The sequence below is a fragment of the Carassius auratus genome, unplaced genomic scaffold, assembly GCF_003368295.1.
Source record: "Carassius auratus strain Wakin unplaced genomic scaffold, ASM336829v1 scaf_tig00029391, whole genome shotgun sequence".
Lineage (NCBI taxonomy): Eukaryota > Metazoa > Chordata > Actinopteri > Cypriniformes > Cyprinidae > Carassius > Carassius auratus.
Genome location: NW_020525764.1, coordinates 8,795 through 35,995, shown reverse-complemented (window position 1 = coordinate 35,995; position 27,201 = coordinate 8,795). Strand labels below are relative to the sequence as shown.

General features: G+C 35.4%; 1 protein-coding gene across 1 annotated transcript; it reads right to left on the bottom strand.

Moving 5' to 3' along the window:
• Positions 1-55: 55 nt before the first annotated feature.
• LOC113079829 (mannosyl-oligosaccharide 1,2-alpha-mannosidase IA-like) lies at positions 56-26,666 on the bottom strand. Its single transcript, XM_026252052.1, has 3 exons — positions 26,345-26,666; positions 25,772-26,247; positions 56-231 (listed from the first exon to the last, which is right to left on the bottom strand). The coding sequence occupies exons 1-3, from the start codon at positions 26,664-26,666 to the stop codon at positions 106-108; spliced, it is 924 nt and encodes a 307-aa protein (XP_026107837.1). The 3' UTR covers positions 56-105.
• Between the last annotated feature and the right edge of the window lie 535 nt (positions 26,667-27,201).

The following is a 27,201-nucleotide window of genomic DNA, read 5'->3' as shown; positions in this document are numbered from 1 at the left end:
TGGAGGTCACCCAACCACCTGTGCAGCATTGACTGACAGTTCTGACTGCTTACCAATTTAATGTTGGGACGTGAAGCTGTACGTGCACGAATCATAGTTTCATGGTCAGAGAGACACTCTAGGCAGACACTCACCAAACAAATTGCTGGAGTGGCCTTGCTTAGAGACGGGACGCAGTTCGTTGGAGCCCCAGGCGTAGCGCTTGTAATTGTCCCAAGAAAACTGCATCATCTGAGGACAGAGTAAGAGATGAAGAGGTTAGCCTTGTGAATTTTGGTAAATTTTTTCAGAGCAAAGGTAAAACCACACAGAAATCACAGAACAAAAATTAAAATGAATTTGTCAACAATTAACATACAGGTCACTGGGCTAATCAAGGATCAATAGCATTCAATTATTTGATTAAATTAACAGTCGAAATGCTTTTGATCAGATGCTTTTGCTTCAGATACTTTTGTCCAGATACAAGTTTTCTCACACACAGACACACACACACACACAACACACACACAAAAGTTCACATTTACAGCTTTGCGTGTTTGCAGGATAAAATCATTGGGCAATTTTTGCATTGGTCTGAACAAAAACAACAAGCTTATTTAAAATGCACATTCATTTTCTGCCAGCAGGTGGCACTTCCGGGATGGCAGAAATATATTCCCCAGTAATAGCAATACACAGAGCACCTGTGCAGCGCTCATGTTTATTTCATGAAATCATGGCCTTTTAAAGCTGAATCATCAAATTAAGCCATATCAACATTTTGGTTTTTCTGCCAGCAAATTTAAAACCTCTTTAAGTCATTAATTATATAATTATACAATATGAATTCATTTTAATTAACCATTCATTTTAATTTAGTAACTTTATCTTCTAAATTTAAACTTAACCTTGAGTGAACATGACAGGATGTTTGCATGCACTACAGGAGTGTAATAATTATTCATGAGATTGCATGGCCTTATCCAATGAGAAGGTTCTGCCTCATTATTAGTCATGACATTACGTGACATTTTCCTAAGACCTGCATTTCAAACACTCTTCAACTCTTCTTCGCTCTTCAATGAAACACGGATCATGAGAGTCTGTTTGCATGCTTTCCCTTTAATGCTGACAAAGCAACAGGTTTTCAATCAATGATTGACTTCTTTGATTGACATGTTTGTCTGCAAGAGGCATTTAATATGAGAGTTTTTATATTCCTGGAGAGGTGAACTGGGACTCATATAAAACGCAGTTTCAGACACAAAGGTTATATATTAATTTATATATCCTTTTAAATCATGTTGCATAACTGTAATTAAAAATGCAAAGCACACGTTGTTAAAGCAAAAGAAAAAAAAGCAAGATGTTCAGCATTTATTTGTGCATAAAATTACAGATATAAAATGACATATTTGTGCAATGTGTTTTAAGCTTACAAAACAGTGTTTGAGCCTTTTGTTAATTATTGTTGTGAGCATTTTTAAGAACATCTGAAATGCCATTAAAGCAGCTTTCCATGTTCACTTTTTTTCTATAATTTTCAAAAGCAAGACATTTTATAAGAAAAGAGCAAACCAAAATTGCGTAGGCTAAATCACTGGATAAATGGCTGCAATATTTCAAAAACACAATAAACAACAACAAAAAACTTGTTACCATTTTATTTTTTGGCATTTTTGTTTACCTAAAACTCTTAATTTATTAAGCGGAAGGCGAAAAGCAGCTGCGTTATTTACTAATGATGTGTGGTGTAGAGGAAACAAAGATAAGCAGAAATACGCAGAACTCATTTTTCACTGTGACAGGACGGCGCTGATGATCCCAGAGAAACAATGACTAGAGAAGGATCAAATATCCTCAGTAATCTGTGTGTTTTAAGTAATCCACCTCCAGCTAACCCTTTCTAAAACTCACAGGAAAGTGTTTTTAGACCAAGTAAAACTCGCTCTCCCCAGGGGTGTCAGTTAGCAGGTCAAGAAGACAGACCTGCTGTTCTCCCTGGAGAGCGTCAGACAGCACCAAAGAGAGAGGAAAAAAAATAAAGCTCTTGACACACACATACACACTCTTCGGACTGGATAAAGTCATTTGCAGCCTCGGCACAGCCTCCCAATACCAGCCAACTGGCTCCAGTCAAATTAGATCAGTTTATCGACCGCTGGCCTAACTTTAAGTGTGTTCTAATCATGTAACTCTCTTTGCTTTCAAAGACAGCCACTCAACACTCAACATACTGAGTGAAAAAGAAAAGATAAAAGAAGTGGAAACAAATGTCTTTAGCTGAGGACTCCAGGCTGGAGATAAGCAGATAGACAAAGATGTCATGAAGGCCTCCAACTGGTGGAGAAGATGAACACAAGCAGTATTTACTTTCTTACCAGTAATCCTGCACTGCTGAATCTACAGCCGAAAACACAAAAAGAAATACAGGTATTTTATTTGATTAATATAGGTATTTTAATTGATTATATTAATTTGATTGAGCACAGGGTTATTATGGTTACATAAAACTACTGAAAACATTTGTTAACTGGAAAAAGTAATAATAATAAATAAATAAATTATAATTTTATATATATATATATATATATATATATATATATATATATATATATATATATATATATGTATATGTATATATGTATATATGTATATGTATATATATATATATATATATATATATATATATATATATATATATATATATATATATATATATATGTATTAATTTTGTTTTCTGATTTGTGTGTGTGTGTGTGTGTGTGTGCGCATAAATAAATAAATAAATAAATAAATAAATATGACGATTTAATAAAATAAGTTGAAACACTAAAATAACTAGAGTAAAACTAAAAATAAATTAAACCTAAATTGATAAAAAACCTTACATTTGGACTACAATTAAAATAAAAACTGAAATAATGTAAAATCAAAAAAAAAAAAATGTAAACAGGGAATGCAAAGTACTAGTAAATTAGCATTTAGTGCATTAACCTTTCTGGCTGTTCATGACTATGTACTGTACATAAGCAATTTTATGCTGAATGCAAACTTAAACTATGAAATAAAAATTATTTTTTGTTTATTTAATTTAATAAAAACAAAATGGTTACAAATAAGCAAATAAAATAAGGATATAATACTATGGATTTTCAGTGAATCAGAATCAGTGAAATTTTTAAGCTTTTTTTTTTTTTTTTGGTCACATAACTGAAATGATCTGTAACCGTTATGACTTGTTTATTGTGTGAAAAAGTCACCTAGTCTAACGTGTCTACAACATAAATCAGTTTAAATCCAAGTGCTGATTCTGCTTTATCAAAATTGCTTTTTCAGGAGGATTTTAATACCTGAAAATTCTAATATGTCCAGTGTAATCCTATCATGTTTAAATGTGCCTGCCATCTGTCTGCAGCGCTCCGGCTGAGCGATTCCCGTCTCGGAGACGGCAGCGGGCGCCAGTGACGTCAACGAGCAACAAGGTTATGGCCCACATGCGATTACTGTGGTGACGGTGTACAAAGGGTCAGAACATGGTGCAAACAGTACAGAACCTCAGACAATCTTCAGCGGCTGAAACAAGCGTGAGGTCTGACTGACCGGGGACGGATCACACACACATACACACACACATACAAACTGATTTATAATTTAATTTACAGATTAACTAGTTATAGATTAACCTTACTAATCATATACCCTGTTATGATGTTTTCAATTCCGTACACCGAACACTGTTCCATTTGCGGGGAGAAATGACTCGTGCTTCCTGTCTTAACGAAAATGGAGAGGAAATGGGACTGGCATGGGTGGAGGAGGGTAAATGGGATCCGAGAAGGGATCAGAAAAAGCCAGGTTTTAGGTCAAACAGAAAGCGAGGGGGAAAAGGAAAATGGACTGTGATCCTGACAGAATGAAATGGCAGCAAAAAGTGGTTTTGTATTTTGGACTCTATAAAGGGTGAGAGAAAGAGAGAAAGTGCTCTGCAATCAGCACACTAGCAGAAGCACCAGTGCTAAAACTGAAACGGTCACAATCTCAGCGCTGGGTAAAATTCATCACCCACTCTTCATATACTGTCTGCCTTTTATCTTCTGCATGTTAATTTTAAGTTCTCCCACTCAGACTTTCTTTTTCTATTTGAACAGCTGCCCGCAAACACTGCATATTCAGCCTCTACTGTACCCGCCTGCCCATTCCCAAACCCTTCATCTCTCATCGTAACACCCCTTAATATGCCTCTTTTTTTATTCCTTAGACCACCAGGGACCACTGCATGCTGACTGTGCTTTTTCCCTGTCCGGAACAGTAGTGTAAACCATTTAAGACTTCAAAACAACGAGTTCACAGTCATGGATCGGTGCAGGTTCCCAGAACAAGCATCGACAGCTCCACTGTTTCTCTGGAGCTGTGCACTGCTTTGCATGGCCGCACAGTGTGTTTGTGTCTAAGCATCCAGTCGGATCAATGCCAGATATTGAGTCTGGTTAATGTTTACTGACATCAGACTCAAGGCAGAGAGAGGGAAATCCATTGAAACTCTCAAACCAAAAAGTTGCAATGTTTTCAGCCCTGAAACGTGTGTGTGTGTGTGTGTGTGTGTGTGTATATATATATGTATGTATGTATGTGTGTGTGCTTGAAACTGATTTGTAAAAAAAAATATATATAAATTAAGAAAAATCATTTCTGGAAAATGTTCAAAACATTCTATAAAATACGTAATCTAAAAATTGTAGAAAATTAATTTATAAATAACACATTTACATTTATAAATTATTTAAAATATAGAAGATAAAAACAAACATATATATATTAGATAAAATACATTTTTTTTGTCTAAATATATATATAGTATGCTGCATAAAATAAATTAGAATAAAAAAAAAAAAAAAAAAACATTTTGTCTAACTCCTTAAGCTCACAGCTGAATGCAATATCAAATAAAACTGGATGATACAGTATACGGTCTAGTTAAAATAATTTATATGAGAAATATTTCAAGGAATCTAAAGAGCAAATCAGATTTAAAATAATATAAATGCTTTTGAAAATGTCTATAAACATTTGCTCATTTAAATATATATATATATATATATATATATATATAAATATATATATATATATATATTTATTTTTTACTGCAATATATGAGAAGTAGATTTTTTTTCTATAAAGGTAGATTGATGCAATTTAATAAAATCAATTAAAAATGATGTAAACGGTAAATGTAATTATTTAAATGACAGTCCTGCTAAAAAGCCAAAATCTTCTCAGAGCTTATCAGAGTGTTATGTGGTTGTCATTAAGATGAATGTCTTTTCATTACAGAACCTGACAACAAGGCATCTGTCTTCCTCAAATGTCTGTACAATCAAAACCGCCGAGCACATCAGGTAAACCCGTCTAGCATAAAAATCTAATCAGGCCCACCTGGCCATCAAGTCTGCACTTGAAAAATTGGTTCGAGCGAAGCAGAACACCACAAAAACCGTCAACTTGCATTCGTCCTAACAAAAGAATCCTCTACTTCAGATGTAACATTTCACGAGTCAACTCATTTGACTCGCAAGCAAAATAACCAGCCCTATAAGCGTCATTCAAATCTGCTTTCAAACTCCTGAAGAGGTTCTGGTCCCTTAATTACAACCAGCACAGTCACAAGAGAGAGTATCAGAGGGATTGTGTGTCAGCTACTGAGAGAATTAGGATTAGGAACTGGAGTCTGTCTCCTCCTCTGCCCGCTCCAACCTTCTCACAGTGGCAGAATCTTCAGCAGCTTATCGTTGGTAAGATCTTCATCCCTTCTCTCAACACGTGCAATCTGTTCCCAGCAGGCACGCGGCTTTACTCTCATTTACAACTCATTGTTTACTCCCTTGGTGGTGCTGTGTTTGAAATCCTGTGGCTGTGGCAGCTCGGCGACAGAAACGCAGGCTCCATTCATCGACTGGTCGAGCTTACCCAAACGGCCTCTGAATAGGCTCTGCACTATTTATGTGAATCGCTGGAGGAGCCGCATGCAATAGTACCTCTATCCTTCACACCAAAGCATATTCTTCATTTCCTAGTCAGTGCCACGTGTGGCCTTGGCAGCCATCGCTGAGGAGGGAAGAACAATGGTGTTTTCCAAGAAAAACAGCACCTTGGTAAATGAGAAAAAGTATTTGAAACATGATGGTGGTGTGATTGAGGTAAACAAACAAAAACCAAGCCAGATTTGAAACAGAAAGAGATGCTCCTGCTTCCTTTCGGGAAAACTAAGTGAAAAGGTACTTCCTGTAAAAATGAGAATGTTTACTTGACCTCAAGGCCTGAGATATGCAGGCGCCACTGCTGTGGGACTGACTAACAGAAAACCCTGCCTGTAATGTACTGGAAACAAGCTATATTAATTAGGTTTTACATTTTTTTCTTTTGCAAAGAAATTGGTTTTTGCTAATTTTCTAATGCCATGGACCTAAAATATACACATCATGCAGCAAAAATCTAAATTATACATTACCACTTAAAGGAAAACGGCACTATTTTCCATATTCCACTAAGTTCTTCCCTCAACTTAGACGAGTTGATACGTACCTCTCCCGTCTCAGTGTGTGCACTCAACCGCTATAGCGCAGAGCGGCACTATGTTAGCGTTTAGCTTAGCACCATTCATTCCTTAGGATCCAAACAGGGATGACTTTAGAAGCCACCAAACACTTCCATGTTTTCCCTAGTTAAAGAGGGTTACATGAGTAGTTACCCGAGTACTGTAAGTATGGTAACAAAATTAAACACAGCGATTTTCTAAGCGGATAAAAAATGATAACTATAATGTATGGCAGAAGAGCACTTCGCAGCACACTGACCTCGGTGCAGTAATATCATCACTCCTGAAAGAGTGATATTACTGCGTAGAGGTCAAAGTGCTGCATAGTCCTGCAAAGTGCTCTTCCGCAGTACATTATAGTCATCATTTTTATCCGCTCAGGAAATCACCACTGTTTATTTTGTGTCACCATACTTACTCAAGTAACCATCTTTAAATAGGGAAAACATGGGAGTGTTTGGTAGCTTCTAAATTCATCCCTGTTGGATCCTAAGGAATGAATGGTGCTAAGCTAAACGCTAACATAGTGTCGCTGCGCGCTACAGCGGTTGAGTGCACGCACTGAGACGGGAGAGGTACGCATCAATGTGAAAGTGAAAGTCATGGTATTGCCGGGCCGAGATTCGAACCCACAACCCTAGGGTTAGGAGTCAAACTCTCGAACCACTAGGCCACGACTTCCCCTTGAGTTTGGATTCAGTCAAATTTATTCACTTACAGTACATTTAATCATGTTAATTACAACTAGGGAAAATAAAAATAAAACTACTCCATGACTTTAAGATTTGGAAATATTTCCATGACCTTTCTATAGGCCCATAAATCACAATTATATCATTCCCCGTTTTCCATGAATGGTAGACATCCGTTTCTCTTGGAAAGCCCTGACATTACACAATCTCCCTGTGATGCATGTTAAAGCAGATTTGTGCATTTTAGGTTTCCTTTTCTCTTGCGCTTTACAACAAAGAGAGGAAGTCTGTTTTTCTGTTTTCCCCTAGTTGTTCTCGTTCTTGCAAATATGCCTTCTTGTATTTTAGTATCATTAACCACAACAATTGACAAGAAATGCAGCTTCAGAATAATTTTCAGCAGAATTATTTTTCAGTTTTTTCTCCTGACCATTCGTCACCTACAGTACACAATATGCCATGATTCTGTAATTGAGACGTCACCAACTTAAAAAGACAGAGCTTAAAAAAAATCCAAAGATTCCCACTGTTAATTGTGACAATGTGCTGCCGTTATCCAGCCTCCTTCAAGGAGAAGACATTATCAGAATGAAACAGTCATTTTCCTGATGTCGTTTTCCAGTGGTGAGGGAATATGCAGTGCTGTGAAGAGTTAGTATTCAGTAGGGAGCCCTCATAAGTACATGACAAGGCAAATTTGATAAGACGGTCTATAACTACCTAGTCAGCAGCAGAGTTCACACAGAAGGAAGGACGTGATAAGCGTCTTTAGAACTGCATTTTCAACACACAACATTGCATTTAAACATTACTAAATTGTCTCCTGCCTGTCGAAATCCTTAGGCGACATATTTAATTGTTTTGTATAATTTTTGCATAAGATATGATATGAAACGCAGCAGGTGTGGTAAACCGTTTGCATGCAAATGTTAGCATCCAGCTAAATTCAAGCTTGCGACATTATAGAATAAATATCAGAAATGTTACCTTTTGAACTAACTGAACCAAATTCTAAAAATACAAATAAGTAAAATAAATAATAATAATAATAATAATAATAAAGAATACTAAAACTGAACATAAAAAACACAATTAGCTCAAAACATTAATAAATACTACAAGTGTAATAAAATAAACTGTTGTTCATAACAGAACAAAAGCCTCTACTACACAAAGTGTTAATCATAATTTAACAAAGGATGGGTCTTTTTTTTATCTCTTACTCAGATGACCTTTACAGCTACAGCTTATGATGGGTGAAATAATAGAATGAAAATTAGGCAAATGTTGACTAAAGGTTCAGTTACACAAACAAACGGGATGCCACGCAATCATGCAAACATGCACACAAAACCCCATTACGCTCGTGACAGCCTGCAACAGGAAGCCACAGGTTAGCATGTTTGCACACAGCCTAAAGGAAGAGATGGAAACACAGTTTTGATAAGCAGCCAACTCAACGGTCCCATGATACATGTCAAAACATTCAATATCAACACAGAGGAGCCATTAAGAGTTCCAAGCTCAGGCAGCAGTGTGAGCACAGCACACACACTAATGATTGATCCTGCTCAACGCTCATTATCTGGGTGACTTTGATAGGTCACTAAACAAGAGATCTACGGTATGTTTGACACCTCTTCAGTGTTTTTTGTAAAGAACGCTCGCTCTGGGTTTTGTTTTGAAGCTGGATAACTTAAAGATGATCATGATCAATAAATCACCATTCATTTAATCAATTAAGCTTATCGATTAGTCAGCGTCAGCACAAAAGCATTCAGTGATCAGTTAATTAGCCATTCAAAGTGAAAGTGTGTACTGTAGCTTGAGCACTTCATGTCAGGTCATGTCTGCGTCACAAACACACAATCTTGGCTTGCTTGCATGAAGGAGTAATCAGCCGTTTCTCTGTAAATAAAAATTTGATTTACTAAAACAGTGTCAGTTTCTGAAATATTTAATGCAAAAAATGATAATGAATAAAATAATAATAAAAAAAAATATATATATATATATATATATATATATATATATATATATATATATATATATATATATATATATATATATATATCTATATATATATATATATATATATGCATGTAAAACCCAAATGTATTTAAATATAGTGAACAAAATATTAAATGGGAGTAATACTTCATATTGTGTTAAATAATATATGTTTAACAATTACAACATCATACAGACAAAAATATGTAATACTAAATCATAATATTATTATTATTGAAATGTGTTGCTATAATTATGTAATATATTTTATTATATTTATTAAATGTATTTATAATTATTAATTATAAAGTAACAATGCAATTTTAAATGATTTGAAGTGGTTTTAAATGAGAAAATGCTAATTCATAGGTAGTTCTAATTTATTCAGAAAATAATGATAAATAAATTAGTAAAAGGATTAAATGGCTTTTTTTTATCTCTTACTCCGATGACCTTTACAGCTGCAGCTTATGTCGGATGAAAGGATAAAATGAAAATTAGGCAAATGTTGACATGAAGTGTTCAATCATATAAACAAGCTCATTAAAAAAAAAAAAAGTTTCATTAATGTATAATAATAAAAATAAAAAAAAACTAACAAAACTTTAGAAAATGATCATCCCTAAGCTGTATCAAAGGATGAAGCCTCCAAATGCAGCACATGCACAATGCTGTAACTATCTGAGACGGTTTCGATTCAGACACGCCTGTAATTTCACTTCCCTTACGGCACCAGAAACACTACTGTAAACAGCAATAGTAATGACACTCCAGCAGCAGATCTCAAACATGTGGAGACATAATTATGCCAACATTGCAGGCTACGGGTGTCAAGCTGAAAATTTAGTCATTCACATAACGGCTGTTTCTGAAATGACAGTCATGCTGCACTGAAACAGAAGATGAAATGCCTTCTCCGACGACAAGGCCTTGAGGCTGAAGCAGTCAGGAGCTTGATGTGTCACTCAGTCAGTGGGTGTGACGATAAGACTCTACTCCACCTTGACATCAGATGTTACAGCAGTAAAACACATTTGTGCTTTGGGAGGATTCGAAAAGACTAGGGATTGGGCCACAATGGTCAGCCAACAGCCTTTTAAACTTACTTTCTTCTTCATCTATCAGTTTCTCAATGAAACAGCATGTTATGTAGAATCACGTCCGATCAGGGTCAGGGAAACCCTTCTTAAAAGATTAGTCTACTAGTCATTCAGGCAAACCTACGGATCGTATCATTGATTTTTACTAGGGGTCAATCAATATGGATTTTTTTTACACTTTATTTTATTTTTTCAAGACTGATGCCACTTCTGATTTCTTATAGAGAAGGATGACTGATGGCGGATATAAAGCTGATATATATGAAATCACACTATTTAATTCATAAACAATAACATGCATAACACTTGCTGCAATGAAATATAGATTTTACACATTTACAAAATTATAATTAATTACAAAATTTATAATAATCCAAGCACTTTTAAATATATTTGAACTTGATAAATAAATCTATAAAATAAACAGATTTATACTTTAGCAGCTTTTTCTACTCTTATATTTGTATAAATTAAAATGAAACAAAAATAAATTAAAATGTAAAAAAATAAAAAAATCAAAGCAAAAACATACTGGGAATCTTTTCTCAAATAAATATCAAATTATTGTATTAAGGTTAATTCTATATAGCTACAGTCCAAAAATGAATTCAAGATTACTGGAGTATGTTTTAAAAGAAAATACTATTTTAGTCTTTCTATTTAAAAAATTCATATTTAATTTAATTTGCATCTGCACTGAGGTGCTGGCGTTCTTAACGCTGTAAAAATAAAAGACCTGTTGCTGTCAAAATAAAAGCTTCCAAAACGTTTTATTCAAACAGTAAAAATTTATCAGCCGATGTTGAGAATTTAAAAATGCCCAAAAATTATATATTGGTCGAATAATAAAATTTACAATAAGTTTGGCACACCCCTATATAAAATGAACTGTAAATGTTCCTCAGTTCACTCAATAGTTAAATCCACATATATTGAGCATTAAGATCTTATATCCAGACTTTGAATAATAAAACTTCCTAGCTCATAAATCTGTTGCAAGGCTTGAACCTAACCAGTCAGATTCTTCTTTATCACTGCATCACGTCACTCTATAAGAGGATCTGCAGACATTTCTTAGATTTAATATTGTCTGTCTTCCACACTGGAAGGCACAGCATCTAAGGGAATATCGCTCCCTTCAAACAACACAGCAGTCTCACTTTATTTAAAACAAAACCTCCCGATCGCTTAGGGCATTAAAGGGTATTGAGATCTCAACAATATCAAAGTCACATTAGGAGATTCTACAGCAGAACTGAATCAGTCTGTGATCTATAATGCATCTGTCTGACAACAAAACCTCAGAAGTTTAGGTCATGCAACATGACGAATCCAAAACTTGAGTTAAGCAACAACCAACAGGATCTGAAGCAGAGCATTCATGCAAGAGACTCAGACAAAAAAAAAAAAAAGATTATACTGTACTTAGCAACAATCATTTGAACTGTTCTGAAACGAATTAACTGAGATTATTAGAGGTAGGGTGGGCAATATATCTAACAATATGATCATGCGCATCTAGTCAGTTAATCTGGATCCGTGATTAGCACTAACTAGCCATCACCTCCTTTAAATGGAGTCGCATTTACTAGAGCCATAGGTCACCGACAAGCTACGCGATATCGTGTTCATTATCGAAGGCGATTCATCTGGGATAATAAACACGATATTGCATAGCTTGTCAGTGATCTACGGCTCTGTCTATTAAATGCCGCTCCATTTAGATGCGCATGATCATCGTTAGATATATCGCCCAGCCCTAAGTAGAGGCATTTAAAATGCTACATCATAGAAATGCGGATCTAAAAGTAAAAAGAACACAGAGTTCTACAAAATTAATGCAACACAAAATCAGAAATTAAAGTTTTAGTTTAGCTGAAAACTAAGTTTAATTAAACAATTAATCAAATACATACAATAACACAAATAAAAACTGAGTTGTATATAGCCTAAACATACAAATTGTATAGAAGGCATTTTCTATCAACTTTTGATATAATTCTGTTTATACTCTAATTCAATGTTGAAATGTAAAGATTTAAACAATGGCTGTAATAATAAAAAAAGTTTATATATATATATATATATATATATATATATATATATATATATATATATATATATATATATATATATATATATATATATATATATATATATATATAGTTAAATAAAGTATATAAAGTTAAATGAACTTCATGTGTTATGCCTTAATTGGATAACCAGAAAAATGTAAATACACGCCAGAATTTCTGAGGAAAAAAATTCATAAGGCTACTTATGAGAAATTATTATTGATTTCTGAGAAGAAGAAAAAAAAATTAATAGGGCCATGTCATTTTTGTAAAACTTGTAATAACTGATGTGAAAATGTATAAGTTTCATGATTTTAATTAATTAGACATGCTTTTTGATTAATAAAATGTAATTTATCTATTAAAAAGGAGTCGAGAAAAATTTAAATTGAAAAAAAAAATAAAATAAATGAATCAGAATCCAGAAAAACTGAAATGGAAAAAATGGAATTTAGAAATATTTAAATGGATATCATAGGGCCCTTATTTAGCCTACAAGTGCTAGTTGTTTTACTATTCATTGCTGTAGGAAACTGTAGTGATATGTACTTTTTTTGCAAAAAAAGTTCCCACAGGTATGTTTTTGTCATGAGATCGGGTGGATAATATCGCTTTTTTGGAGCCAAATTACAGACTGAGGAATGGCTTTTCTGAGGTAAATGCAATGTTATGTGACATTGCTTCCAAGCTGTTTTTTCTGACATCTTTCTGCGGTTCAAACACTGCTTGAGCAATTACATGAGACAAGATACATTTCAGTTTTACTGTTCTTTTTTTTTTTCTCTCAACAACATCAAAAAACAGAGGGTTTTCTTCCCAGCTAATCAGATCACACCATGCCAGACCTCTAAATATTTCCCAGTTAAACTGAGTGTTTAGGGGTGAATGCTATGAATTTGCATATTACGGTTGTCTACCAATGAAAAAACCCTGCCATCTGACACCTGTGTACATTATCAGCATGATGAAGGCCAATCATTGACTGCCAAGTGAAGCTCCTGAGGTCAATGACCCGCTGTACACATTTGTGTGCATAGGCAAAACACCTGAACTAGACACCACGAAAGAAAATAAAACAAACAGTAACAACCCATCCACGAACGCCCGAGGAGCACCTGCAGTCGGCATGCCAGAGAACAGGTGCAGCTCAAGAGGGTGGACATGTGCCTCTCTGGCTAGCCTGGCTCACGCTACCACACATGCTCTCTATCTCCATCTCAGGCACACAGAGCCATTGATCCACTGCCAAAACCCACTCTCCAGAGACAGCCCAGTCCCGCAGCTGAAAACAGGGAGGCAGAGTTAAGTTACAGCCATTTGCCTGGCTCTCTGAATGAGAGTGGAATCGTGGCGACCGGCCAACAGCGTGCCGAGAGGTGCGTCCTCCTCCGCTACCAAGCCACTCAATGCTCCCTAATAAAACGCTTTCTCAAATTGTAGGATGAATGGACAAATTTATGTCTCTAAAGAAGTGTGGCGTCTAGGGATGTCAAACACTCTCTAATGCGGCGGAGTGTGACGAATGGAAAAACGCACTTCTTGCTCAAAAAGCCTGTTGTGGTGCATTAACACAAACACGATAATTTTGTTTTAAGTGAACGCAAACAGGTACAAAACTGAATCTGATTTGTCAAAGATTGGATCTGTGCATTAGAGCTTGCAGTTTAACATGATGACTAACATGCTAACCCTAAAATTAATCAAAAAATTGAGGCTGAAAAAAAAAAAAAAAAAAAAACAACTTTCATTGTTCTCGGCTGCATAGCTCCAGAAGGTTTAGTAACCCCTTTGGAAATATATATATATATATATATATATATATATATATATATATATATATATATATATATATATATATATATATATATATATATATATATATATATATATATATATATATATATATATATATATATATATTCAATATTGATTATAAGTAAAATAAACATTTTATTAATTTATCTTATTAAACTAAAAGAAATACACTCCCATTGCAAATATGATGCAAACAGGACTCAACAGTAAGGATATTATTCAGATTTGTTCTTGTCCTGCCAATATTTTCAACCACCCTCACTTTTAATAAACATCTGATTAAATTCTATTATTCTCCATCTCTGAACGTGTTCTTGAATACTAAGTACACCGTTTACTTCATTTGCATCTTAATTTTATTGTTTGTAAGGTTTCTCGGCTCATTTTATTACGGAGTGTGTATTTGTCTTGAATGATTACTTGATGCAATATTTACTTAAAGACTGGTTCAGTCAAAAAAGGAAATGGTGTCATTTTCTCATGTGTGTGCTTTCAAAACTTTCTCCTCTGTAGAACACGACAACAGAATAATGGTCTGGATGCTCGTTTTCATGCAATTACAGTGAATGGAAACCATATAAGTGGTCCACATAACTTGTGCACTAATTTTCTGGAGTCATATGACAGCCTTGTGTTACAAACAGCCCGAAAATATTAAAAGACAGATCAGTCTAATTCATTATGAATAAATCATTCAGACCAGTTTTGTGTGCTGGATCAACAGATTCTTTGAAAATATTCACTCAAAAGAAGGATTTGTTTATGAATCAGACACTCCAACTTCTCCAATAAACATGTCAAGTATAGCAAGGGTAGAAATTAAGATTTTCAAGTTTAAATATCATAAAGCTACGATTTGACTTCAGGATTTGGTCACATGGACTAGTTTTATGATGTTTTTATGGCTTTTTTATGACAGTCCTCATATGTGACCCATGGAAGTAAGACAAGCATACAAGTTTGGAATGGCACATGGGAGAGAACATTTTTAGACAAATTATTACATGAATTAACAAATAGAACAAGTGTATTTTGCATGTGACTGAGATCATGCCCTGCCTGGCATCATTAAGCCACATTCATAAAACATTAAAAAGGCATATTGTGTTTCGATCGCAATTCTCTTCGCAAGCTGAGAGAAGCTGTTACCAACTATAATTAAACTAGAGAAAATGTGCTTGTAATTTTCAATATAAGCCTAAGGCACCCGAGCTACGATTTCAAGTCTCAAATTTACACCACTGTTAAACCTGATGTGTTGTCATAAAATGGAGGTAGACCTGTAGAAGTCGGCTTTCAGGATCTCTGACCCACAAAAAGAAAAACCTCTCAGAATGAGTGAAGGGAGAAAAAAAAATCAATCTTTCTGCTTTATCCTTTTGGCTTCAGGATTGAAAAAAGAGGGCAGACAGTCTAAAAGTTTCATAGAATCCACAGGCTTTCACAGCAAAAACCAGCAAGATACATGACAGACTGTGCCCTGTCTGTGCTTTTGCAGGTCTGAGGGATTTTCTTTTTTTCTTTTTTTGTACATCGACCAGTTTTACAGTAATACACCTTTTGAAACCGTATAGACTCGTATGGACTTATGAATGCGTCGGTATCAACTATCACTGCGATGAATACTAGGCAATCCTTTACATATTCTCAACAGCTCTTAGACAAGAGTGATATAAAACCGCCACGACACATATTGACATGACCTTTTTATTAGTGTTGGAAAACACAGCAACAAGATTTGATCCTTGTGACGGTCCCTGCACTTTCATTTTGCTCATCCCTCCTCAGCTGACATGTAGCAACGTAATGAAGACTTTGTGAAAGGATAATCAATTTTCCCCTGCCTTCCAATACGAGGCAGTGACATCCATTATTTGATTAACAGGCTGAGCAAGTGCAATAAAACCACCAAGAACAAATATTTAAATGAAATTAATGTCTAAGAACCCTGTAGTAAAATCAAAAGGAAACTTTTCCTAGTGCCGATGCTTCAAATAACACTTTCTTAATAGATATGCACTTTATTGATTCATGTGCTTTTTATGGTTCAATGAAAATGAATTGTGCAGTCATAAAACCTACTCAAATTTGCTGTAAGAAGTAAAGACAGGAAATGGATTAAGTGCTGATATGCTTCAGAGATGTTTCACATTTTAATACGGATATCACTGAGGGGAAGTGACACACAGTGAACCAAAAGGTTATGGTCTGGCACTGACCCGTTCAAAAGTTTGGGACGTTTTTTTAAAAGAAATTCATGTTTGTTCAACAGGGATGCAGTAAATCGTGACAGTACAGATATTTCTAATGACAAATGACATCGCAGAAATTCATAAAAATAAGCCACCAATTCTCCAAAACATTATAGTATGAGATGTTGTCCGTTCCAAATAAATGCTGTTTTGAACTTTTTATTCATAAAAGAATATTTAAACACTGATGATAATAAGAAATGTTTTCTTGAGCACCAAATGAACATATTAGAATGATGTCTGAAGGATCATGTGAGTCATTGCAGCTGAAACAGGAAAAAATTAACAAATAGTATTAAAATAGAAAGGCATAACTTGCATTTTTGATCAACTAAAAATGCAGCTTTGGTGAGCATTTGAAACTTTATTTTCAAAAACATTCAAACTTTTGAACAGTAGTAAATCACACACACAAAGATTTATTTTTAGTTTCAAACCAGCAAAACAGATTAAAGAGTTACCAAACCACAACCCAAATGTTAGCACGCACACTCTCTCTCACTTCTGAGCAACAAATCAACTGTCCTATAAATAAAGTGAAGTTATAAACCTAAATATTATTACTTGTGTAGCATATGATTTAAAGTTCTAATCAAGGTTTATTGAAAAAAGTAAATATGTTTGATTAGACTGCATGCACTACATGTAATTATGAAGTATTTATAGTTTATTAATGAAAAACTGCCACGATTGACACTTAATAAAACATTCAAGTCAATGCATGGAAAGCATGTTTCACTGACAAAGATCATTCAGCCAAGACTCAACTAATCGAAACTAAAATGCATTGTTGATTATTTCATGTTCAATTATTATTGATCTCATTGATTCACTGTTCTCATGCATCTCCTGATCAATGCATGCTTGTCTGGGCAGATGTTTATTGCTCTTCTAATCAGCATTGGACTCTGATTTTGGAGAATTCAATTACTGGAAAACAAAGCAATCACAACTGTAGCTCAAGTGTCCCAACGCTTGCTGAAAACACTAACCAAAACTCCCTTGTGTTACCCGTTCCACATGCATTTTAATCTGCCAAATCTGATCTGTGCTTTAGCGTAGAAGAGACACAGACACACAAAAGCAAAACATCATGGATTGTAGCAACAGATCAGATATACCATTTCAAGCCATTTAAGTTAACACTGCTTGTGTGTTGAATTTTGGATTCTTCTTTCTTTCTCACTATCCATTATCCTAAAAAAAAAACATAATTTAACAATGATCCAGAATTCTGACCACTGGAGAAAATATTCTAGCCAAAAATTTGAGTGAAAAAGACAAATCTGGCTGGAGACTAACTGTGCCTGCAGCAGCTGAGCTATTGCTCGGGGCATCCATTACATTTCTCAATACCTAAGGTCGGTTGGCTAAAGCGAGATTGACCCAAATAATCCAAAGGCTGGCTTAGGTCTCCAGACAACCCACACGGATCACAGCAGTAGTTGTAAAAGGGTGCAGGAATGTTGTGGAGGACCGAAAGACTGAAAGATCTCGCTTTCCTCTCCATCAGTAGATTCTACCTCTAAGAGCATGCCTTATTCAGAAGTGGTAAAATAAAAGAAAGTCAGCTGAATTATTTAGTATCCAAGCACTTCAGCTTTCGGGAGGAAAGTCACTATATGATAGAGAGAAAACAAACAGTCCTGGTATAAAAGATGTGACCGAAAGGAAAAAAACATCAGATACAAAAGAGATGTTGGAAGCTTTTCATGTTGCGTGTCCAGATGCTTGCACAAAAAAATAAAAAAATAAAAATAACTCCAGAGCCAAAAATAGCCAATGATACTCAAAGCCCATTCTAAGTATTGTCATTGTAACATGGGAACAATTACAATATTACAGAGCCTTCAGAGCTACCAGATATATTTATTTTCCTAAAGTCAACTGCACACTGAGTTGTTTGCTTGTTTATTCTGACACTAATTTCACTGATCCCTAAACTGCCTAAATGCAATTAAGTTTGTGTGAATAATTTGTGATCCAGCCTCATCTTCAGAAGAAGTGAGTATAAGGGGTTTTTTTATGAATCTTTGCAAATCACCCTTCCTAATGCTAGTTAGTAAGTTTCACGACTGAAGTTTACAGTCTGTTCTGGGCGGAGTGTTAAAAAGAGGGGCGGAGTGTTAAAAAGAGTGTTTTTACACTACCACTGAGAACTTTTAAATAAAGTATGTTAAAGATTTTCATTAAGAGCCAGACCATAAAGAATCATATCAACTTGTGGAAAATGGGCATCCACTGATAAGGTATTCTAATTTGTATAACAAATGTCTTAAAGTGCCCCATTATAGATTTTGGAATAGAATTACCTTCCATGCAGTATGTTACACAGCTGTAAGTGAGTGAAAACATCCTGCAAAATTTTCAATCTGAAAGTGCAACGTGTATAATGTTAATGTCTTTAAAACGAAAGAGTCGACTCTGAATAATTGAAATGTGTCATTTTTAAAACCAATCCCAAGCTGTTTCAGAATCAAAATCAGAATGAGCTTTTATTGCCAGGTATGTTTACACATACAAGGAATTCGCTTTCGTTTCATGTTGACTTGAACATGAAACATTAGCATAATGCCCGCCCACAGACACGCTTTGGTCCGAATATAAATGAAAGTTAATTCTATGTCACTAGGTGCCGCTTTTGGGGCAGTAAAAAAATGGTTTCCCTGGTAACACCGTACAAAGCAGCACTTCATTCACAAATGATTTCTTGATCAGGCATTATAGGCATGATGAAATGAAAATGAGACCAATCACCGCCGCTTAGAATCACGCAAAGGTGGGGTTTGGAAAAATGTATCGTTGAGCGAATCGTTTGAGAGTCATTGAGCAAGTAGGGTAAAAAAATTAAAATAAAATATGCATATTATAAGACAATGAAAGTTTTTTTTGTTTGTTTGTGTTTTTTTACCTTGAATGCATATCGACCTGTTGTTGGGGACTCCCAAAACCAAAATATGAACCTTTCATTAACCATAATAGGGTCACTTTAAATACTGTTTCAGATTAAGAGGTCTTAAATTAGGGGAAAAAAACAGGAATGGCATAAAAAAAAAAAAAAAAAAGTGTTCTTTCCAATATTAAATCTAATGTTATTATTAAAATTCAAAAGGCTATGATTTCCTTATGAATAGGGATGCTCATATTGACCGTTTAACCGTTAACCGAAAGTAAACATTTTGACCGATTAATACTATCAGTTAAACGGTTTAAAACGTTTTTTTAAGTTTTTTTTTTTTTTTTTTTTTTTAGTTTGCTGCATGGTTTACAAATAAAATAGCCTACTATATAGCTTATATTTATTAACTCACGGAGCGCGTCGGCACCCGAGCAAGGGAAGCAAAATGAAGCGAGCGAAAAGAAGCACTGTGTGGGATCATTTTAACAGAAAGGGCGACGATGTTACCTGTAAATTATGCGGCGCCGTATTAAAATACAGCAGTAGCACAAGTACGATTTACGAAGCAAACACCCACGCGCTTCGAGTGATGAAGGGCAACAAACACTGCCCTCCATGTTATCAGGGAGAAGATGCGATGCACGGTGATCTGAGAAGATAACGCACTGATTATCCAGAAGCAGAGGTTGACATCTATATGAGAGATGATCCTCCTTCTCTGGATATTAATCATCTTGACTGGTGGAAAGCAAATGAAAGGCGCTTCCCGAAGCTGGCCACTAGCGAGACGTTACCAGTGTATTCCCGGTACAACGGTCCCATCGGAGAGGGTGTTTTCTGCCGCGGGTCTAACTGTCAACAAGCTGCGCTCCAGACTGACCCCACATCACACATTGATATGTTGCTTTTTTTTAAATAAAAATTAGACAAGGAGTTGAGGTAGGGCTGCTATTTTTATTTAACGAAAAATCTTAGTCTAAAGAAAAAAATCCCGGTTTTTGAAAGCTTCATTCAAACGGATTCAGTGTTTTCTCTTTGTCATCTTAATTTGTTAATTATTTAAGTTTAAAAAATATATTTAGTGTAGGCCTATTGCGTTTTTTATTTGTAAATTTTTTATTCTATTTTTCTCTCATTGTCAGAAATGCTGCAGGTGCGTGGAAATTTTAACTGAAACCGGTTCTGTATGCTGCTGCTGTTTGCACGTTAAAATAAACCCTTTTATATATAAAAAAAATGTTTGTATTTTTTTAAAGGGTCACAGATACGCGTCAATCTTATTTGTATTTAATGCCAATTCAATATTATAATCTTATCAGTTAACGGTTAATAATCGATTAACGAGCGGCGGTTGTCGGTCAGGAAAATTAATCGAAATGAGCATCCCTACTTATGAACGCTGCATTTTTAAGTAAAAATACAGTGCTGTTGCGTCAAGATCCATACTTGCGGTTTCAGAGCAGTTTGCAATCAATGAATACAGCACATTTAAGTGATTGTTTATGATTGACTGTTGATTAATCATGTTCACTTTATTGTGATTATATTGCAATATGGTGTAGACAGTTGTCACAGTGCATATTTTATCCTGCTTTTCTGTTTGAATGAGCAGCCAGCAATAATCAAACAGAACATTTCAAACTTAAAGCATTGTGTATTTTCAGCTTGTTTATAATTAAAACTCCTGACCTGCAATATGCATAAATTATTTTTTCCTCCTTAATATTTTGGTAGTATTTTTTTTACACGATTATCTTTATCTGCCATTTAAATCAACTGAAACATTTCTAGCATCTTTCTTGGCTGCCCTGACACAATTACTCAACAGATTTGACTAGTATCGACACAATAATCTTCTTATTACAGCTACACATTATTTGATCAATTATCATTGTGCACCTACATTTTTTTTTAATGCACTTCAAAAATGTTTAAACTTACATGTGCACCTTGGAAAAAAAAGTAAGTGCCATGCTCTGTGCCAGAGCAGAATCAGTAGTTTTGGAGCAGTTCATGTGGCATGCAACGATTAAATCAAATAAATGTGTAAAAGTACAAACTGATGTCACAGTCTGCCTTTCATCCAAGAACTAAGTTACACTGTATAATCTGACAAGCAAAAAAAAAAAGCTTTAAGCACCCCGTATGAGTTATGAACCTTCCACTTTTTCTAAATGCCCACTAGTTTGAATCCATCACTCTCTTTTTCTTTTACCATATGTACATTTAAAGTTTCATTTGTATACATTTTTACTACATCACACCAAACACAGATAACCTGTGAATGTCTCAATGAGAATTTATTTCTCTTATTAGCTTGAACTGTGCATAATTAATGGTGAGAGGAATGAGGTCTGAGCGACCAGAGAGTTCTGTCATCTATAATGAATGAGAGGAGCTCAGAGCCCAGATGGGTGTGTGATGTGTCCTGCTAGCACTTCCTGCAGCAGTCACGCTCAAGAAAGAGCATTACAGGTGCAGGTGAGAAGCCATAAACAAAAAATTATTATGTAGTATGAATGACAAAGAGTGCTGTACTTTATGGAAGCATATGGGTAGCAAAATTCCTTTTGAAATGTAATATGCAAATTTACAATGCAATATGTAAAATGGCAATGTATTTCTGTATTTAAATTATTTTGAAATTTTTTCATATGTGCAACATTTAGTGCAAAATGAAAATTCAATAATTTACATTTGCTATTTTCTAGTTTTAATATGTAAATTAAAAACAATTTTAATGCTTTAAAGTTAAAATTAAATTGTATTACCCAAATTAAATGAAAATGCAATGTCTTGCATGTAAGTGTCAATGCATTTGATTTAAGTAACATAAAAATATATTTAAATCACCATTTTTGCAACCCTTCTGCTGTACATTTGGTTCAGAATGAATTTTGAAATTCACACTGCATTTTGCTACAGTTATCAGGCAGTATCATGATGAAAACACAATCTCAAGTGTCCGACCCTTATGCCTAGATTCATTTAGAAAATAACAGCATTTAAATTATAATCTTAAAAAAGTTTTTGCTTGGACATGTAAAACATATCTAATCAATTTTGGTATTATATTTTAATTTTGCAACTTATAAAACGTTAAAATATGTACGATATTTTAAAATACGAACTGGTACATGAAAATCGCCGATGTAAGGTGGTAAGAATCGAAACTCAAACGTAGTTTAGAAAACTAGTCCCGTCCGAATAGTGCTTTATACTTAGGTGCGACTTATAGTCCGAAAAATATGCTAATTTTGGCATCCATAATTGTAATCGCGATTAGAAATTTAATTGTGCAGCCCTAATTAGTAGTAAATCTCCATCACCTGCTTTCAAATGGAGTGGCATTTACTACACAAAGCCATAGTTCACTGACAGCTATATCTATATTGCATAGCTTATCAGTGAACTACGGTTCAGTGTCATAAATACCGCTCCATTTAAAAGCAGGTGATGGAGATTGCAGAGTTTCAAAATGCAGAGAGTCAACCCTACATATGTTACTGTGACCTATAGATTTTTAGGAGTTTCAGCTTTTAATTATGAAAGCAAAAAAAAAAAAAAAAAACTCACACAACCATTTTTACTTCATAACCTTGAGATCAATTTATTTTCTGAGGCAATTCAGCTCTTCAAAGGTCAGAGTGTCTGGCAGGGCGAGACAGAGTGCCTGCAGCCGCGTCTGACAAGTGAGACCCCACAGAGTCCAGCTGTGACTGTTTGTTTGCGTCATGCCAGCGATCAATGGATGAAATCCCGCTGTTCAGGGGTGAATTATCACTGTTCTCATGCTGAGCCGCTGCATTATCAGGAGAGATGAGGGACTTGTCAAATCTGCAAGAACACCAATAGTCTTGGAGAGGAATGTGGAGGATTCCGCATGCACTAATGTGCTTAACTTTATAACGGTTTAATCCTGGCATTAAAAGTCATCCAACTCCGGCTGACTAAATCTGAGGAGCAACCGTATTATCAACAAGTTTTCCACTGTTAGCCATTAAGATAAATTGTGACTGGAATCGCCTTTGTGTCACATGCTTGAACATACTCAAACTCCATGAGCAAAAGCGAGCCCTCCAGCAAAAAGAAACAGTAGGGCAAACAAGTTTTAGTCTCAAACGAGCATTACAAAGTGACACAATGTAAATTTGAAGGCCACCATAGGACCACAGACACCATTTCCTTATGCAAATAACTGAAACTGAAACGTAGTGACTCACAGTGGAGGATAAACTAGGAGGATTTCCAGAAACCAGCCATTTGCTTACATAAAAAAAAAGCAAGGACACAAGGTCAATACCAGCTGAAAGGCGATTTTAAAGCTTTGCCATACTGTCAGTTGTTATCTGCATCTTTACTCTTGACTTGCCTGATTCAAATGGGAATAACTGAGTCTCAATCAATAGCAAATTTAATTTTATCAAGCTGATGCAAGGTCTACATTCGACTCGTACTGAGGGATTATTAGACTGGCCTGACATGCTCTAAATGCACCATCCTGACAGAAACAAGATATGACAGCCTTGTTCATGCTCATTTACAAGCTCAAAGTTAACTCTTTAACAGGTCATCTCAACCAAGACATTGAGACCAGATGAGCTCTACTCAACCTGATCGAGGCATCTCTACTGCTATACGTACAACCAAAAATATTACTAGTTATTACTGTAGTTTTCAAGGCTATCTCTGGTAAAATACAGAATATAATCAACAGTGATATCAATTAGCCTACAATTTTGGTGTACTTTGCTAATGTAATTTAAAAAAAAGACAATGTTCCAAACAAAATTTTGATTTGTGAATAATTACTTAGGGAAAACATGAATGAGATGTCATTAATTAGGGATGCACTTAATATAGTACCACTATATAGGTTATTGGCCAATATTTGATATATATTTTACATTATTACTAGTACTTCAGAATTTGGGATTCTGTTATATACATAGTGAATATCAGCATAAGTTACTGAGCCTCTCTGCAATATTCATAAGATAGGTTTTGGCTTACTAGTATTGTCACTACTGTTAACATATCAGGACCATGATACTGAAAACGTATGATATAATTTGCCCAGTTTACATAATTTACAAAAATGTTGCCCTTACGTAAAAACCTCTAGCTCAGTTATGACTGATCAGCTTGACATACAGGGAATAGAAATTAAAACATGCAGGAATACAAGGATATATATTGACTAAAAAACAGGGAATGCTGACAGGAATGTAGGCAATGCTGATTAGGGGGACATAGGAAACAGATATTGAAATATAGACAAATGTTAATGGAAATATGAGCACTAACTTGAAACACTGAAAAAGAGGGACATGAATACAGAGTTTTATACTTATCCTGAAATATAGGCAGTCTTACTAATTAAAATAGGTACTGACTGAAAAATACATGCAGAAATACTGACTGAAAATACAGGCTAAAGTACTGACAATCAGCTCAATACAGACGGAAATACAAGTAACACTGAAAAAATAAACATAAAATGAAACAAGGACTGAAGAATTACATAAATATTGAAAAAAATACCTAAAATATGAACTGAAAAAAGCGGTCTGAAAACCATGTAAATACAGACTGAAATACAGGAAACAATCCTAGCTATAGCTAATATTGACTGAAATGCTAAAGAAATATAAAGGCAACTCAATACTGACAGGAGTACGATAAACAGGGTACACAGATTGCAACACTGAGAGGCAATACGAACTGAAAAAGAAGGCATCACTGTCTAAAGTACTACAAAACTAAAAAACAGTGAAAGCTGAGTGAAACAGAGGCAGTGCAGACTGAAGAGAGAGGAACACTGTCTGAAGAACGTACTGACAGGCACTGCTTTCTGAAATATAGTGAAAATTGACTGGGATGGTGGGGTGGGGGTTACGGATTAATGTTGACTAAATACTGACAACAGGAAGCACAAAGGGGGTAATACTGACTAAAATACTGTCGGGCAGTTTTGAACAAATGAATGACCGACAGAATGAATGAGCGCGCATTCTTCTGTGAGCGACAGGAGTTTCTCGTCCATCAACCGAGCTGTCTGATCATACAGGTTCGACAACAACACGTCTGCGTTACTTATCTATCTTATTACAACGCTGCATTTTCCTGATAGGGAGACGCTTCCTGAAATTGACTCTGTCAACACTAATATCATTTTGCCCTCTAGCCACTAACGTTAGTAAGTTAGTGACAATAAACGAATATTAATAACAGCACTTGGTTAGTTACTAAGTTACAAGGGGAAAGTTATTTTCACAACAATATCTGAGGTGATTTCCTTCGAGAGTCTGGGCAAACCACAGGAGAACATCTAATAAAAACATAAAATACCTCTTTTATCTTGGCTCTTTTCGCTTTAACGTCCGGATCGGCGGGCTCGTGCCCTGTTGCTCCAGGCGGCCGCATGTACTGAAGGAACGGCAAACTGTCACCTTTCGATCCTTTCCCCTGTCCGTTTAGAGCAAGTTTCTCTTTGTCGCTGTTGATGTCCTGCTTGATCTCGTCCGGACGTTTCTGTAGGGTGTCCTTGGCCTCAATCAGCGCCTTTTCGTGGTCTTTTCTGATCTTGGCCAGGATCTTCTCATCCTTGCCCGTGCCGGTGCTGGTGTCACTGACCGTACCTGTGCGCGTCTCTGCCTCCACCGAGGACGAGCGGAAGAAAACTCCGCTGAGCAGCTTTGACGAATCAGGCAAGAAGAAGATAGCTCCGAAACACAGGGTGATGAAGCCGCTGAACACTAAAAGCAGGATGAATTTCTCCGTGAGCCTGAAGGAGGTCGGGCTGGCGGACTTCCTATTCGGAGTGGCTGTGAAAGGCAGGAGAGAAGCTACAGGCATTTTCTTCTGCGTTTATAACCCCGACTAAATATGTTCAATTCTATCACAAAGTAACTCCCCGATCACCTTGACCTATGCTGCTTACGATGTCTGTTACATTGAACTCAAGGAGACCGAGTAGGAGACGGTAGACCCTCGGAAAGAAGTTGATCCCGCTGCGCGAACGAAGTCCCACCGCCTCAACTGATCTCGCCTGAAACACATCTGTGTAAAGTCTCGTTTGCGGAACAGAAGGAACGGCAGAGATCCGTGATTGACAGCGCGCCTTGGCCAATCGCTTTGTGCCGCCGGTGCACAAGTTCGCTGTGGGCGTGTCTTCCGGATTTAAAGTACAGAGGCGTGACGTCTTGTTCAAACTTAATTGGTTATGGACTGGGATTATGATCATGATCACAACGACATTGAAAGGCTATTGGAGACGTAAGGGTTGACCAAGTTAGGTTTGTATTTTTAATCTCAAAATATAATTATTATAAACAGCCCCTGAGCAACTGATTAGCATTTTAATCGAAACCCACACCAACCTTTTTCAGGCTTAAACAACTGGCTAGAGTTATGACTGGCTAGAGTTATTAAATACAAAAATAAATAAATAATAATAATAATTATATATATATATATATATATATATATATATATATATATATATATATATATATATATATATATATATACATATATATTAATAGCAAATATAGAATGAAGCCAACCCACAGACTTTTATTTAATGTAGACTTGAATTTGTGTCGAAATACAAAAACGACATCAAAAATGTAGTTAGAACTGCACATTCATAAAACGTTCTTAAATGTATGTTTACAGAAAGAAAGAATGTAAAACATGAAATGTTAAAACAGACAGGAACTGGGAAACAAATTCAAATTTTTAAGCTATATTGCAGAGGCAGAGCACAGGTTTAGTTA